The sequence below is a fragment of the Lupinus angustifolius genome, chromosome LG02 (genome assembly GCF_001865875.1).
Source record: "Lupinus angustifolius cultivar Tanjil chromosome LG02, LupAngTanjil_v1.0, whole genome shotgun sequence".
Taxonomy (NCBI): Eukaryota; Viridiplantae; Streptophyta; class Magnoliopsida; order Fabales; family Fabaceae; genus Lupinus; species Lupinus angustifolius.
In genome coordinates this window covers 9281626-9294923 of record NC_032010.1, presented here as the reverse complement: position 1 = coordinate 9294923, position 13298 = coordinate 9281626, and the positions used below count along the sequence as shown (strand labels likewise).

General features: G+C 32.1%; 2 protein-coding genes across 2 annotated transcripts; both read left to right on the top strand.

The window, feature by feature from the left end:
• Positions 704-3406, top strand: LOC109326693 (probable fucosyltransferase 8). Its single transcript, XM_019559436.1, has 3 exons — positions 704-1051; positions 1106-1110; positions 1247-3406. The coding sequence occupies exons 1-3, from the start codon at positions 748-750 to the stop codon at positions 3269-3271; spliced, it is 2334 nt and encodes a 777-aa protein (XP_019414981.1). The 5' UTR covers positions 704-747; the 3' UTR covers positions 3272-3406.
• Positions 5931-12616, top strand: LOC109335354 (UDP-sugar transporter sqv-7-like). The gene is made up of 10 exons (XM_019571498.1): positions 5931-6240; positions 6329-6405; positions 7178-7339; positions 7428-7561; positions 9282-9412; positions 9521-9565; positions 9656-9753; positions 11171-11278; positions 11865-11921; positions 12200-12616. Exons 1-10 carry the CDS (start codon positions 6051-6053, stop codon positions 12272-12274), a joined length of 1077 nt encoding a protein of 358 aa, XP_019427043.1. The 5' UTR covers positions 5931-6050; the 3' UTR covers positions 12275-12616.

The window sequence follows — 13298 nt, the reverse complement described above, 5'->3', positions numbered from 1 at the left end:
CCACCAATACATTAATTAACCACATATCTCACATTAAATTAAACATTATCATAAACACAAAAAATATAATATAAAGTATACCGAACACAACAAATACATTCTAATTAAAAAAAATAAAATATATAAAAATTGAATATGTAGTATCACACAATATTCGTCGGCAGACATGAAATGCATGTACACACTAGTTCTTAAAGAATGACAATTTGTAATTCTAAATATGTTGTACATAAAAAAATGACACCTATTGGAACAAAAATTAAAGTGAATATACATATATTATTCTACTACAGTCCATAGTAAATTGTTTTCATGGAGTCCTAGGCAACATAATCCACTTTCTTCTGGTATTTGTTTTGTTTATTATTATTTAATTTTGTTATTTTTTCTCTGCTTTTTGTACCACCATATTGACCATGATGTATAATGTACATATTTTTTACCCAAGAAAATCTTTAGATGATTTCATGTTTATCCCACTAGAATTGTGAGCTTCATGTTGGTTTTTTAATCAAGAATTTCTGGTTCATTATACCAATCTTGTATATGATTTTTTTCAACCATGAATTATGTAGTTTTGTTGTTTGTTTAAAAGCCTGCTTTTTTTTTATTCAGGAAAAAAAACATACATGATGAATAATGTAACATGTTTCTTGATTTCATTTGAATAAAATGTTGTATCTTGTTTTTTATTTCAGTTCATGTTGTTTGCAATTTGAAAGGCTTAATTGCTGGAATTGAATAATCATGGACATGATTCAAGGTACTTTCGACAACATAGGATTGAATTCCAAGAAGAAACTCACAGCATTCTTCATTGTACTTTTCATAGCTATTCCTGTTACTCTTATTGTTACCAAAAAACTCAGCAACTCAAGCTTCACAATTTTTGAGGGTTCTTCTCAAAACAAGGTATTAGAAGGTGAATCAGCTCAGAAAAATGGAACAACTGAGTTGTTGAATGACAAGTCAAATGTTACAAACAATGGCTCAGGATTGAAAGGAATTGTCCAAAAAGGTACTGATAGGGAAATCATAACATCAAAAGAAGGTACATAGTTTGATTCTGAAATAACACGTTGAATCTCTAGTGTAATTCTTTTAGGACATGTTCTCTACAACATCTGCAGCATAAGTTTTTGTTCATTCAATACTTTTTTGATCTTGTACTAGTGAATTGATTGCTATAGTTTTGTCACAAATTGAGTTGTGGCACACTTCTAGAGAACATCAACACAATCTCTAGTATACTATTGGAAGTTTTGTTGTATCAGTATGTGTTTTATCTGTATCCAGTGTAGTATCATTTATAATGTCTTCTAAATGTACAGGGGACAGAAATAAGTCAATAACTAATTCATCAAATGTTCCAACCCCACATACTACAAATCCAGATGATAAAGACAAAGGTGCTCCATCAACAAGTCCATCAAATGTTTCAACCCCAGATATTGTAAATCCAGACGGGAAAGACAAAAATGCTTCAACAAGTCCACCAAATGTTTCAACCCCACATATTGTGAATCCAGATGACAAAAATAAAAATGCTTCATCAACAAGTGCACCAAATGTTTCAACTCGACATAATGTGAACCCGGATGATAAAGATAAAAATGCTTCATCAACAAGTCCACCAAATGTTTCAACCTCACATACTGCGAATCCACATGACAAAGATAAAAATGCTTCATCTACAAGTCCACCAAATGTTTCAATCCCACATACTGCGAATCCAGATGCCAAAGGTAAAAATGCTTCATTAGCAAGTCCACCAAATGTTTCAACCCCACATATTGTGAATTCAGATGACAAAAAGAAAAATGCTTCATCAACAAGTTCAAGTGATTCAAGGTCAATTCCAATTCATGATGACAGGGACAAATTGATTGACGGACTTTTGGCTTCTGGATTTGATGAAGCATCATGCACAAGCAGGTTTCAGTCTCACTTATTCCGAAAAGCTTCTCCTCACAAACCTTCTCAATATCTGGTATCTAAACTGCGCCACTATGAAGAACTTCATAGAAAATGTGGACCTAATAGTAGAGCTTATAGGAAAAGCATGAAGGTTCTACATTCTAAGAAAAAGGGTGCACCTGGAATTTGTAAATACCTTGTTTGGACACCTGCAAATGGCTTAGGGAACAGAATGATTAGCCTAGCTGCAGCGTTTCTTTATGCGATCTTCGCGGACCGAGTTCTACTTGTAAGATTTCGTGATGACATGCAGGGCCTATTTTGTGAACCATTTCTCAATTCAACTTGGCTATTGCCAAAGCATTCTCCATTTTGGAGTGAACATCATGTCGAGACATATAGGACTATGTTAAAGAAGGACAAGGCTAGCCATTCAAAGAGGGCAGTACCATCAACTTTGTTTCTAAATCTACAACACTCCCAGGATGACCCGGAGAAATTTTTCCATTGTGATCACAATCAAGATCTTCTAAGGAATATAACTTCGTTGATTTTGCGGTCAGATCAATATTTTGTCCCATATTTGTTCATGAACCCATCTTTCAACTCAGAGATTGACAAAATGTTCCCCGAAAAGGACGCAATTTTCCACCATTTGGTGCGCTACCTTTTCCACCCTTCAAATGAGGCATGGGGACTAATCAGCAGATTCTATAAAACATACTTGGCTTCAGCAGATGAGAGAATTGGCCTTCAGATAAGGGTATTTAGTCCTACAACTACTCCAACGCAAGCAGTTATGGACTTAGTTTTAAATTGCACCTTAAGTAATAAAGTACTTCCACAATTGGATACACAAAAATCAGTATATTATAGTCAAAACCAGACTGTAAAAGCTGTTCTTGTAGCATCTTTATATCCAGAATATGGTGAGAATTTAAGAGCTATGTATCTGAATAAACCAAGTGTTAGTGGAGAATTAATTGGAGTTTATCAACCAAGTCATGAAGAGGAACAAAAGTTCCATGACAACATGCATAACTTTAAGGCATGGACTGAAATGTATCTGCTAAGTTTATCTGATGTGTTGGTCACAACTTCTCTATCAACTTTTGGTTATGTGGCTCAAGGTTTGGGAGGTTTGAAGCCTTGGCTTCTATACAAGTTAACTAGTAATGATACATATTTTCCAGCATGTGTTAGGGACTTTTCAATTGAGCCATGTAATCATATTCCTCCTCAGCATTTTTGTAATGGGAAGCCTATAAAGGATTTTGCTTCTTCTTTCCCTTATTTGAGGAAATGCTTAGATTTTTATGCTGGAGTGAAATTGGCTAATAGTTCTTCTACATAGGTGTTAGAAATTGTTGGTTATGTTGTATTTGTTTTATGGTTATAGAATTGGAGTTCTCCAAATACACATTTTTTTGATGTTATTGTTTAGCATAAAAAGAAGACCATAGTGTTTAATATTTGGGCATGATTCCTATTTCAGCATTTCTACAACTCTAGCTATTGAATGCTTTTATTTCATTTTTATTATTACTTTTTTACAATCTGCAATTTAGTTTTATATTTATCTTGTATGGGAAAAAAGGTAAAATCAAATTTCTACCACCTGATTTTCTGCTCCCACTTTACCTAGGAAATTTATAAGTTTTTGTTAGAACTTTGGGTTTTGGTCCTTATATCTTTCAAAAAATTTCTTTTTGTCCCTACCATTAACGTGGCTAATACCTAGAAGTGACAAGTCATACTAATTAATAATGTGAGAATTGTAATATGATCATTCATCATCAATCAAACTAAAATAAAAATGATCAATTAAAATAAAACATAATAATAAAAAACTGGAGAATTAAAATCAAGATTACTTATTTTTTCCAGGTATATAAAAATTATTTAACCATTTATTTAAACTGTTAACCAATATTATTAAAATTGGATCGGTCATCAAATTGGGTCAGGATACTGATATAATAGTTTAGTGGTTCAAGTGATAGTTCAGTAATTAAATTGCATGCTGGTTAAACTGAACAAACATACTTATATTTATATACTCAAATTTATAATTCATGTTTATAATATACTACAAACAACTTCAACAAATCTAAAATCTAAATAGCAAATACAACTATCAATCTATACGTACTTGTCTTACTTAATAAACTCAAAAGATGAACACATACAAATTTCTAACTCAATCTACAAAACATATAAATTTAGAACTTTAACCCTCAAGAAGTGACACTTGTCACATATATATAGAACACATATGCTCAACATATCACGCTTGTCGATGAACATCTTAAATTACTAAATTAATTGTATTGATATATCATGATGGTAGAAGGTCTTCTCCCTTTTCTGAGAAAAAAAAGAATCTTTCTATATGATTATAATTCATAGAGCACATAATCATGTGGGTCAAAATCTTATTTTGGAACATTTTAGAGTAGAAAATCAACACTATAAGCCATTTCAATTCTCTGTAATCACACCTAACAAAAATAATTACAAAATTGAACCAATAATTAAGGTAGTAATCAAGTAACATGAATGAAAGGAGATGCTGGAAATGAAAAAGACTGGAAACGAGAAGGAAAAAGAAGAAAGGCTGAAACTGACAGTAGAAGATATGACCAAAACCGGTCAGTTTGGTCCGGTTTTAACCGGTTCTGTTGCTCATTTGGTACAACAATTATACCATATTAGTTAGGGATTCAGTTTACCAGTTTTCCGGTTGAACCAATTAGTATAGTCTGATTTTAATATCATTGTTAACTATCCCAATATATATAGATATATATGGCAAGGTATACTTGAGTATATGTGGTCAATGATATCCTTTGTTTAATTCAATGTTCAGTTATGAGTCTAAGTTATGAGATTATAACTAGTAGTAGAAAAGCTTAGTTGTGTAGGTAGTTGGAGTTGTAAAATAAATATTTTTTTATAATTAGCTGAAATTTGATAATTGTCTAAAAGAGTAAATACAATATTTATTAATTAATAATTGGAGTTATTAAATACATATATAGTTTAAGATCAAAATTTCCAATCATTTATTTTAAAATTTTATTTATAACTGGACCTACAATGTTTTATTTATTTGTTTTATTTTAATATATTTATTTTGTCATTTTCTATATTTTTTCTAAAAATCTAATAAATTTATAATATTCGTCCACTGTTGACACTATACATTATTAAAAACATATAATTTTAAAATAATTTATACACTCTATAACAATATAATACAAAAATAATTTATATTCATAAAAAAATCGAATATGAAAATAATTTATATATCACAAAAAAATTCCAATATAAAAATAATTTATATTTCACAAAATAATAGAATTTTTTAGTTGTGAGTAACTAATATAAAATTTTCAAAATGTTGAAGATTAAAATTGGTAAGTGAATTATTGGAAGGATTTAATATATATACAGTATAAGTGTTTTTACACTATTAGCAAATATCGATCATCATATGTTAATTATCATTGACCTCAAACAAAAGTAATATAAATCAATGGTGAATAATGTTATGACAGTGTAAAACACTTTACACTAACCTATTTTTACTTTCTAAACATTACTTCAAATAGTTTTCAAACGCTAAAAACTCCTTTCAATTTTTGTTTAGTAAATAACTTTATTAACTAGTGATTGGTTCAAAAAAAACTACACAATACCTAAAAAGCCATATCCACTTGTTTCCTGTAACATAATTTTGTATATAAATAGTGCATTATCCATAATTTATTATTTGTATTAGTATTATTTAAGAATTAATGATAATTAAGAATGAAGGATAAATAATCTAACATGGATAAATTAACATTACATAAAAAATTCTTAGACTATTAACTTATACATTTTTTTCTTCTCTTTCTCTCGTCCAAAAGGTTAAGTCATCATGTGATTATGTGACTATTCACTTATATAATAAAAAAAAAGAGATAATGGTAATAATAAATATAAATAATAAAGTTGTGGTAGAAAAAGAATGAATTGAGAAATAGTCGTGAGATGAAGAGTGATTATCCTCCAAATCACAAAACTGAAAACCCTTTCTTCCTTTCCTTTCAATAATTCAATTCAATTCATTCAATTCAATCCATTCAATGAAACCTTCAAATTCAACTGATAGTCTGATACTTCCTGTATCGGATCCTCCAAAAGACGAAGAAGAAGTATCACTTATAGGAGATAAGTTTTTCAAACCCACCGATCATAAATTCTTCAAACCCACCACCTCCGCCGTCACCACCCGCCGCCATGTCTACGCCGCCATCTCCTACATGTCATGTGCAGGTACCAACCGTTCTTTGAATTGAATTAGATAATAGTAAGGGTTTCCATGTTTGATATGAATACTGATTTCTTGAGATATGTTTCCAAGTTCTGTTGGTGATGTTCAATAAGGCTGCTCTTTCATCATATAATTTCCCATCTGCAAATTTCATCACACTTCTTCAGGTTCTTACTTAAATTACTCTTTCTTTCTTTTATCATTATTTTATATCCAAATTCTGCAATATATCAAATTATTAGAACAACTACTGATGAGTAGCGTATTTTGTTTCGTTTATTTAATATTAAACCAAACAAAATGACCTTGCTTGTACTTTACTGATATCAACTCTTTGCAATGCTTGACCAATATGTAAAAAAAAGAAGGGAAGTGCATTGCAGTAGGGTTCCCACTTATTGGGCCTGGGAGAGTAGATGTGTAATACCCCAACATTGACATGCGAACCTTTTGGGCCCATGAATTTAGTGAGAGTGCCACCTTTTTAAGCTTAAATATCCCTGTAGTACCATGTAAGGCTGGGATGTTACATTAAAGGGCTGTAGCTTAGTGATTGCGACTCATCCTTGGGGTCATGAGTTCGAGTCGCGGAGGCTCCCTCTCTGTGGGAATAGAATACTGCAGAGGTATTTAAGCTTAAAGGTGACATGCTCAGTAAATTCATAGACCCAAAGGGTTCACATGTCAAGGCTGAGGTGATACAATATGTAAGCAGCCTTACTCTATGAGTGGAGAGCTTGTTTCCAGGATTTGAATCCATGACCTCATGGTCAATAAGCAACAACCTTACCATTACACAAAGTTTACCAATATGCATCTAACCATATTTTATAGTGAAACTTCAAATGGAGAAAAATATATATGAGATAATTTCTAAGCATATTTGTGCTTTCTATCTGAAAAAAAAAAACACACTTTCTATGCTTCTTTTCGATGCAGATGGTATGTTCGTGTTTTTTTCTCTATGTATTGAGGCGCTGGAGGATAATTTCTTTCACAGCAAGTGAGTCTTTAATTATACCAGATAATTCGACAAGATTTGTATCATTGAAGACTTTGAAGCATACTTTTCCTCTGGCAGCAGCATATTTACTCTACATGGTATATACCCTGCTTTCCTTTCTTTTATAGGACAAATTCTTAATAATTTGTCTTTATTTTTTTTATTCACCCCTGTACTTCTCCTTAGCTAGTCACCATGGAGTCTGTTCGGGGAGTAAATGTTCCAATGTACACCACTCTGAGGAGGACCACTGTGGTATTTACAATGCTTGTAGAGTTTGTTCTGGTGGGACAGAGGTATACACCCTCTGTCATTTTCAGGTAAACTGCTTTTTCTCCACTGCATGAAATGCTTTAACAATGTATGTTTTGTTCAAAATTTGCTGATGTATCTAAATGCATTATTTGGATTGATGACTTTCCTTATTATATTTACATGTATGGATGCATTTTCAGGTCCTTTGCTACCATTTATTGTGGGGCCAGTGATTTATGATTTTAATAGGTGGGACGGAAAATGGTCATTAGGAACCTGTTTGTGACAAAATAATAGTTTAGGGTAATTACTTGCATTTAAACGTACACGTACTTATTGTGAGAACTGGTTTATTGTTTGATCAACTGTTTCATAAAAAGAAAATAAAACTTGAGCAATCGATGCCTTTCTTGGCACAGTGATATTGTGAAAGACCTCAGCTGTGGGTATTTGTTGGAAAAATGAATAATATGCTAAAGGTTTGTCGCACTTCTGGATGTTGGTAGTTTAAAACAAATGAAGGAGTATCTTATTGTGATATTGAAATAATTAAAAAAAATAAAAAATGAAGAAATGGTAATTTGCTGTCAAATTTATTGCATATTGCCAAGTCATAATTTTGCTTGGTTGTTAATTTTATAGCACCTTGAGTAATTAAATTGTCATCTCGACTCAATTATCTTGTCAAAGAACTTGTATAATTGAGTACTCCCTCTGGTTTCAATTATAAGCAGAAAAACTTCACACTTTTTGGTCTCAAATAAATCAATTTAACTACTTCGACAATTTCCAATACCACTTTTAGTTGAAACAGTTCCCCATATACCATATGCTGAACAGGAATTGTAATTATTTGCATGTTTTTATTAAATCAAAGCAGTTAATTGCCTTTTAACTAATTTCCTTAACATGAATAAATTTGTTTATAAAAGAGACTGGAGATAGTAGACTAGACGCCTAGACGTCAATGTGAAAAATTCTGTGTTTGACAAATATTACTATTTGAGATATATGATTGTTTGTCAAAGTATATGTTCTTTTTCATCTTATGCATCTTACATGTAGCATAGATGAGAATGTTGCAGTGGATGAGTGGACACCCTAGACAAGATAGGATTAGAAATGAATGTATTAGGGAGAAAGTTGAAATAACTTCTATTGTAGAAAATATGGTAGAATTGTGCCTTAGGTGGTTTGGACATGTATGGAAGAGACCAGTAGAAGCCTCCGTAAAGAGGGTAGGTCAAATGGAGGCTAGTCCAATTCCTAGAAGAAGTGGGAGACCAAGAAAACTATAGGCGAAATGATTAAGAAAGACTTACATATTAATGCTTTGCTGATGAATATGATTTATGATAGAACATTATGGTGTCCTTCTGTCCATTTAGTCGACCCCACCTAGTGGGATAAAGATTTGGTTGTTGTTGTTGCATCTTACGATAGTCTCGCATCAAGTGCTTCAGAACTAAAAACCGAAGACAAAGATACCACTTATTTGTTTATTGGGAATTAGATGAAAATGAGCCAACATGAATTGGGACATGTTCTACGGTGAAAATTAGTACATGGGTTGTATATATGGTACACTGTAAATTAAGTCTTCGAGAGCTCTCCTTGCATACTTTTAAAAGGAGAAGTTGGAATGCATTTGCATTAGAATGACATTACCGGATCACTGCCCATTTTGTTATTTCCTTCATTCCTAGAGTTAAAGACCTGAATTGTTATTTGAATGAGCATTTACCTGATCCTTCATTTAACTAAAATTTATAAGGCTGTTATCAGTGTTGGGTTAATTGTCTTCGGTGCACTTATTGCTGGAGCTCGGGACCTCTCATTTGATGCTTATGGCTATGCCGTGGTTTTCATGGCAAACATCACCACAGCAATATATCTTGCAACTATAGCCCGCATTGGTTGTACTGCTATTCCTTCACTCTCTCTTATAAAGTGGATACTCTATACCTTGTTTCCTTGTTAACCTGCACCTTTCTTATTTATTTGGTATTGTGTCTTTTTCTCAGGAAAAACTAGTGGCCTTAATAGCTTTGGCCTTATGTGGTGCAATGGTAAGCTGATAGATTTTATGATGGCCTATGTAACCTTGCCTTTCTTCATACTAGGATTTCTGATTTGAAACATTTTTTATTGTATTGTAGGTATCATATGCGGGCCAGTTTTATTCATCTGGACACTGATTCGTGGAGACTTGAAGATGACATTCAATTTTCCTGATCTCTTCACACCTGGTTTTATTGTATGTGCTGCTTAAGCCTTTATTCTTCAATAAGTAATGTATTCGTCATTGGACCTTCCTTGGTTATCATTGGTCAAAAGAAATATGATATTTATTCTTAGGATATTAAGTAGGAATCTGGATTCTGTCTGGAGGGGAATAATGTGGAGGTTGATACCAAATCTGGCCTATTTATATGACTAATCATAAGCTAGTTTTAAGACCCTACCTTTTCAAAAACCTAGATTGGCTTATAAATCTGTTTAATGGCCTACTTTGCAATAAGGCCAAGAGGCATACCTTGAAATAAGCCAATGGACCTTCAAATAAATTAACCGGCCTCAGCTTTTAAATATGCCAACGAACTTTTGCTTTTAAATAGGCAATTTGAAAAATATTATAATCATTATAAAAGTTCTATGATACAAAAATTTAAATGTTATAATATATATAAAGAAATGATATTATATAATTGTATATGCTGGCCTGCCAGGCATAGGGGGCTTCTCCAACAGCCTAAAAGCACGGTCCATTTAGCTAAATATGTTTTTAAAAAGCCTTGGCTTAGTGTTTTTGTTAAACAGGTCAGGCAGGACTTAAAAAGGGTAAGCTGTTTGGCTTATTCTCACCTCTATCTAGAAAGCAGCAATTGTCTTCAGCCCAGTGGCAGATATAGACCAAAAATTTTGGGGGAGCACTAGATATAATTTAAATTCATAAGCAAAGTTCATCAAGTAACAATAAAATATAGAGAAATAATAGTTCCTCACTCTCTCAAATGTGAACTAAGCCATGGTTTGGTAACACTAGCTTATAGTTATAACTTATAAGATTGTAATGTGAAACTAGCTAACAGATGTGAAATTGTTGGTAGAAGATTATAACTGTGTAGCTAACACATTAAATTTGAGCCGTTTGACAAAAGTAGATTTTGTATAACTAGCTAAAAGTTGTTAAATGACTTAAAAGGACATGTATGTTATATTGAGTTGGGGTAAAAATTGTCATTTGCTAAAATATTAAAGGGAAAATTAAAATGAATTATTGGAATAACTTATAGCATTGAAGAGCTACAATCTCGTTTTTCAAAAGCTGTAATCTCTCTGTTTTTTGTTCACCAAACAGCTCTACCAATTTTTTGAGTGAACTAATAATCTATTCGAATTGAACTGTAAGTTTGTCATGTTAAAGAAAATAAAAAATTGTGTTGCAGTGATTGAAACACTAAAAGTAACATCATTTAGGGGGTGCTAAACAAAAATATCTATAGTCAAATAATATTGAAAATTTGTTTTGGGGGCAGCACCTCCCCCTTCCCCTTAAAAGGTCCGCCTCTGCTTCTGTCTATGTCATACAACATGGATTTTTAAACCCAATTTCCTCTTAAATTGATACTTTGGCATGTTGCAACTGTTATGTTTCTTTTTTCCTTGGGCAGGTTGTTTTGATTTGTTCCTGCATACTGGCATTCTTCTTGAATTACAGTATTTTTCTGAACACAACTCTGAATTCAGCTCTGACACAGACAATTTGTGGTAATCTGAAGGTTTGTTCACCTGCTATACTTGTTTTACCTTGCATGAATAATACACCTTATGATTTACAGGTGGATAGTGATGATGCTGAAATGAATTGCTTTTCGGATGTTAACATGATATGAACTTTTCTATGCAAGGAGGGGAGATCTAGTACATTTTGGTGTTATGAGAAAGACTAGTAGTAATTAACTGTTACTTTGCTTGTCGAAATTGATGCAGTTGTGGAGAGAGATGAGTGAAAGTTGGGACTGATAGCAATCTTGATTTGCGTATAGTTGCATTAATTTCGCTTGCAAGAATTTTTCGTAGTGAAGAAATGATCTTTGTTTGGTCACATTTGGGAAAATGTCATCTTCGTCTCAAAGTTATAGTCATATGATTATTTTTCCTGATAAATTTGGCTTGGTCCTGATATTTTGTTGACACTGGAAACCTTAAGTTAGCACTTCACTCTGATTTAGCAGAATACATTAGTTTTATTTGGATTCAAGATGCGCCTTTGTGTGTTCTGATTTTATTTGTTTCATATTGATGTCATGATTCATGTATGCAGCTTTTATGTTTGAGTTCTAAATACTTTATATTGATGTGTAGGATCTATTTACTATTGGCCTTGGCTGGATAATTTTTGGTGGGCTACCATTTGATTTTGTGAGTACTCTTTTCCTGACTGCTCTTCTCAATTGTATATTCTTACTATTGAGTTAAGGTGTTTCACCTTAATTAAGTGCTTATTTATTAAGCTGTACTGAAGTAAGCTAAAAGGATCTTATTTTCATCAACTTTGATGACAAGCTTATTGGTGCAATAAGTTAAAAAGGGCTAATAGTAAAGTCATGGACTATATTTTTAAGCAGTTCTTCGCAGATGAGTTCTTTATAAGCTCTTTCAAATACCCTTATAATGAATGTTCTTTGTTTTGGTTTCAGTGGAATGTAGTCGGGCAATCTCTCGGTTTCGCTGGCTCTGGTTTATACGCGTACTATAAACTCGTTGGCAAGTAACTTAAGCTAGTTTTGCTTGAGTCATCTGGCCATCACCACATCTCTTTCAAAGCAAGAATAATCTAAATCAAACTTGGCTTTGTGGAGGATGTGATTTTTGGAAATTTTGCTCTGACAAATTTGACATAGCAACTTTTTCTAGGGAGTGGAACAAGACATTGTTATCTTGTGTTATTTAAACCTCTAGCATTATGTTCACCCATTGTATTTGATGAATCTTGTGCATTCCTCTTTTATTCAACTGTTAACTAACACTGTATTTAATAGCAAAACAATGTTTTGGAGAGGTAACTGGATTCATGGAGATTACATCTCTACTAATTCATTCCATTATTTACCCCTTCTTTTGTTGTGGTCTCAAAATGGGAGTGCAGTTTAAGTATTACAAAGATGCTGACTAATTGAGGACAGAAGAGTAATTTTTTACTGAGTTTTTTGTTTGTGCCTAAAATGATGTTGTTAATCATTCCAACACGCAATGAAAACTAGACTTGTAAGTTGTAATTGTATTAAATGCCATAACTTTTTTTTAAATTAAAACTTTAATATTGATCCTCCAAAGATATAATGGTTATTAAGTTGGTTCTCCAAAAAAAATTATAACCAAAAAAATGGTAAATGTTTAAAGTTGCCACCACTCGATCTTACCAGAGATTTATTTTTATCATTTTTCCACAAATATTATAAATAAAACACATCTAAAATTTTAAATAACATATACATATATAAATCACAGTTTAAAAAGTATAAAGTAAAATTATAATATTTAAAAGTTTAAAAATACTCCTCATTTGAATTTTAAGCTAAATTTAAGGTCAAGTACAGAGTTTTATACATACTATAATATTTGTTAGGATTAACAATTACTAGTGATCAAACTTTATCTTAAATTTGTCTGACATATATTAGTTTAGTCTAGGCTTGTATTAACCATTTAAAAATAAATTAAGACTTAAGTCTGACCTATTGTCTATTTAAAAGAATATTTTACCATATGTATGTAAGTTAGCCAACAAGGTTGCAT

Excerpts from the sequence above, each read along its gene's own strand:
- LOC109335354 (XM_019571498.1), top strand. The coding sequence starts at position 6,051 with ATGAAACCTTCAAATTCAACTGATAGTCTGATACTTCCTGTATCGGAT. Across the intron at positions 7,340-7,427 it reads CAGCATATTTACTCTACATG|CTAGTCACCATGGAGTCTGT; the intron begins GTATATACCCTG and ends ACTTCTCCTTAG. Across the intron at positions 9,566-9,655 it reads TGGCCTTATGTGGTGCAATG|GTATCATATGCGGGCCAGTT; the intron begins GTAAGCTGATAG and ends ATTGTATTGTAG.
- LOC109326693 (XM_019559436.1), top strand. The coding sequence starts at position 748 with ATGGACATGATTCAAGGTACTTTCGACAACATAGGATTGAATTCCAAG.